The sequence below is a fragment of the Rattus rattus genome, chromosome 5 (genome assembly GCF_011064425.1).
Source record: "Rattus rattus isolate New Zealand chromosome 5, Rrattus_CSIRO_v1, whole genome shotgun sequence".
NCBI classification, from domain to species: Eukaryota; Metazoa; Chordata; class Mammalia; order Rodentia; family Muridae; genus Rattus; species Rattus rattus.
In genome coordinates, this window is record NC_046158.1 from 90,258,346 (window position 1) to 90,261,589 (window position 3,244).

General features: G+C 37.8%; 1 protein-coding gene across 1 annotated transcript; it reads left to right on the forward strand.

Annotated features, from left to right (window-relative positions):
- Positions 1–648: 648 nt before the first annotated feature.
- On the forward strand, positions 649–1,611 carry LOC116900568 (olfactory receptor 4F15-like). Its single transcript, XM_032902292.1, has one exon. It carries the CDS (start codon positions 649–651, stop codon positions 1,609–1,611), a length of 963 nt encoding a protein of 320 aa, XP_032758183.1.
- The last annotated feature ends 1,633 nt before the right edge of the window (positions 1,612–3,244 follow it).

Below are 3,244 nucleotides of genomic sequence, written 5' to 3' on the forward strand. Positions count from 1 at the left end.
CTGAGACATACAATTTCTGCTCCAAGAATAAATAATCAACAAGAAAAAAAACTTTGAAAACACTCCATTATTTTGTAATAGATTTAATTTATATTCTCACAAAGAATTTATAATGATACCTTCTTTTAAGAGATTTATTTAAAAAATTTTATGTGTATTTGTATATATATATATATGTATATATATATATATATATATATATATATATATGCAATGTATGGGCAGGTGCCTGTGGAGGTCATTCAAAAGTACAGATACTCTGAACTAGGAATTACAGGTAGCTATAAGCTGCTCAACGTGCATGCTGGTAACCCAACCTGGGTCCAGTGGAAGATAGCAAGTACTCTTAACAGGTGAAGCATCTTTCTAGCTCCTGATATCATCTCGTTAGAGACATTCAACCTTGTCATCTTTTTATTTTATGTTTACAAACATCTTTTCACACGTGTTCAGTGTGGTTTTTGTCTGTAACCATCTTGTGATTGCTAATGTTCAGCATTTGTTGATATCTCTGTTTGACTCCATGTTAGTTGTAATGTTGAAGCAAAAGTAGGATTTCATAACTTGGAGATTCTCCTTTTCTACTGACCCAATTGAAACTTTCAATTTCTCTCATTTCCTCTTTCAGGTAACATTGCCCACAAGCTGATGGGAAGTATGAATCAGTCTGTGGTGTCAGAGTTTGTGTTCCTGGGACTCACCAATTCTTGGGATATCCAACTAATCCTTTTTGTGTTCTCCTCCATATTTTATGTGGCAAGCATGATGGGAAACTCTCTCATTGTCTTCACTGTGGCATCTGACCCTCACTTACACTCTCCTATGTACTTTCTGTTGGCTAACCTCTCTTTTATTGACTTGGGTATTTCTTCTGTTACTTCCCCGAAGATGATTTGTGACCTATTCAGAAAGCATAAAGTCATCTCTTTTAGAGGTTGTGTTACTCAAATCTTCTTCATCCATGTTATTGGTGGTGTGGAAATGGTTTTACTCATAGCCATGGCCTTTGACAGATATGTGGCCATATGTAAGCCTCTCCATTACCTGACCATCATGAGCCCACGGATGTGCATCTTGTTTTCAGTGGCTGCCTGGGTGGTTGGCCTTATGCATTCTCTGGTTCAACTGGTTTTTGTAGTAAACTTACCATTCTGTGGACCAAATGTGTTGGACAGCTTCTACTGTGACTTTCCCCGGTTCATCAAACTTGCTTGCACAGATACATACAAATTGGAATTACTGGTCTCAATCAATAGTGGATTCATGTCTGTGGGCTCTTTCTTCATACTGATCATTTCCTATATTGTCATCATATTTACTGTTCAGAAACACTCTTCAAGTGGTTCTTCCAAGGCTCTGTCTACACTTTCAGCTCATGTTACTGTAGTGGTTTTATTCTTTGGTCCTGTGATCTTTTTCTATACATGGCCGTCTTCTTATACACACCTAGATAAATTTCTGGCTATATTTGATGCAATTGTCACTCCCTTTCTGAACCCAGTGATCTATACATTGAGGAACCAAGAAATGAAAATGGCAATGATGAGAGTATTCAGCAAGCTAATAGGTTATAGCCAAATTCTTAAACATTTGAACTTTGAACAGCCTTAACTGAGCATAGAAGTTCTTTGTTAATCAGTTTCTGAGAAAATTATTTCTTTGCTTATTTTGATATGCTTATTCTCTCTCTCTCTCTCTCTCACACACACACACACACACATGCACACACACAGAGACACCATATGTATACACGTTATTTTGTCTTATACTTAGTAAGAAGGGATATTATCTCATAAAATCACACATGCACACACATACCCAAACACACATATATATTTCTTTTTTTAACTTACTGTTTTATTGATTATTTGGAAATTTCACATAACAAAACCCAATCCCATTCATTTCTTAGTTCTCCCAGGTCTACCCCAGTACTCAACCTTTATGACTATCCTCAAAACACACATACAAAAAATAGGAAGTTTAATTTATGTTGCCCATATATTCACTGGAGCATAGTCAAATTCCCAGTGGCTAGCTCCTTAAAGAATACTGAGTCCTTCTCATACCCTACACCTGCCAGAAGCCATCAACTATGAAGATCAGCATCCTGATCACAAATTTTAAGAGTTCTCCCCAGTGGCTTCTCATCTAGACTATTTCCTTTTTGGGAGGCTTGGGGAAAGAGGCTGTCACAGAGACCTTCTATGTCTCTCATTCTCAACTATGAGTCTGCGGTTACCCATACCACAGCAAAAGAAGCTTCCTTGCCCTTTTTTATAGTCAGCAGGAGCACAAACATGGACTTCCCATATGGTTTCTGGCTATAGCATGGAGCATGGTCGCCATCTGTATTTTCACCAATCTCTGCATACCCGAGCTCTGTTCTGCTATCATTCAGTATGAGTCCACTTTTTAAAAGAATCTTCCTATGGCCCTGCTCTTCTCCAGTTTTTTCCAGAAACACTGGGGGCTCAGCAGAACTAAGTTGCATTTGTTGCACAGAACATGAATTTATAAAAGTTTCTTGTTCGTGTGATAAGGTTCTATGGATGATGCTTAGGAGTGGTATAGAAGGGCATATTTCTGTAGTAGATCTATTTCTGTGTTCTTGATATGTCACCAGATTCATTTCCAAACTGACTGCAGTACTGAACACTTCAACCAGCAGTGTTTAATGATTTTACTTTCTGAAATATACTTCAAAGCTTTTGGTTGTTTGTACTCCTGATGATGGCCAATCTGATTAGGTTGATATGGAGTCTGAAAGCAGTTTTAATCTGCATTTCACTGATGTTTGTAAAGGTCCAATAGTGGGCACTCCTATATTGGTGGTAGCCAATTTCTGTGTAATCGAACTAAATGCCCACTCTAAAGGAAAGAAATCATGTGTGGTCCTGTAAACCTAGATAACTTCCTGGGACTAGTTAGATTATGAAGAGAAGCTACTACCTCCATTTTACTAAACCATCATAATTTATATTTGGACTCTTAATACTTACTATTATAGTCACAGGTAAGTGTAGTTCTCACCACGCATCAAAGTCTCTTCCCTAAGGAACAGACAGACACCAGAAAACTACCCAAAATGCAAAGAAAAAATTGTAATGGGGAGCCCAGCCACAGTTGCTATACCTACAACACAACTTTGTGCCTAAGACTCAAGAAACATCATGGAAAGGGGGACACAAGTATTTTAAGAGTCAGAGGACCAGGAAATCAAACATCTCCTAGACAAAACAAT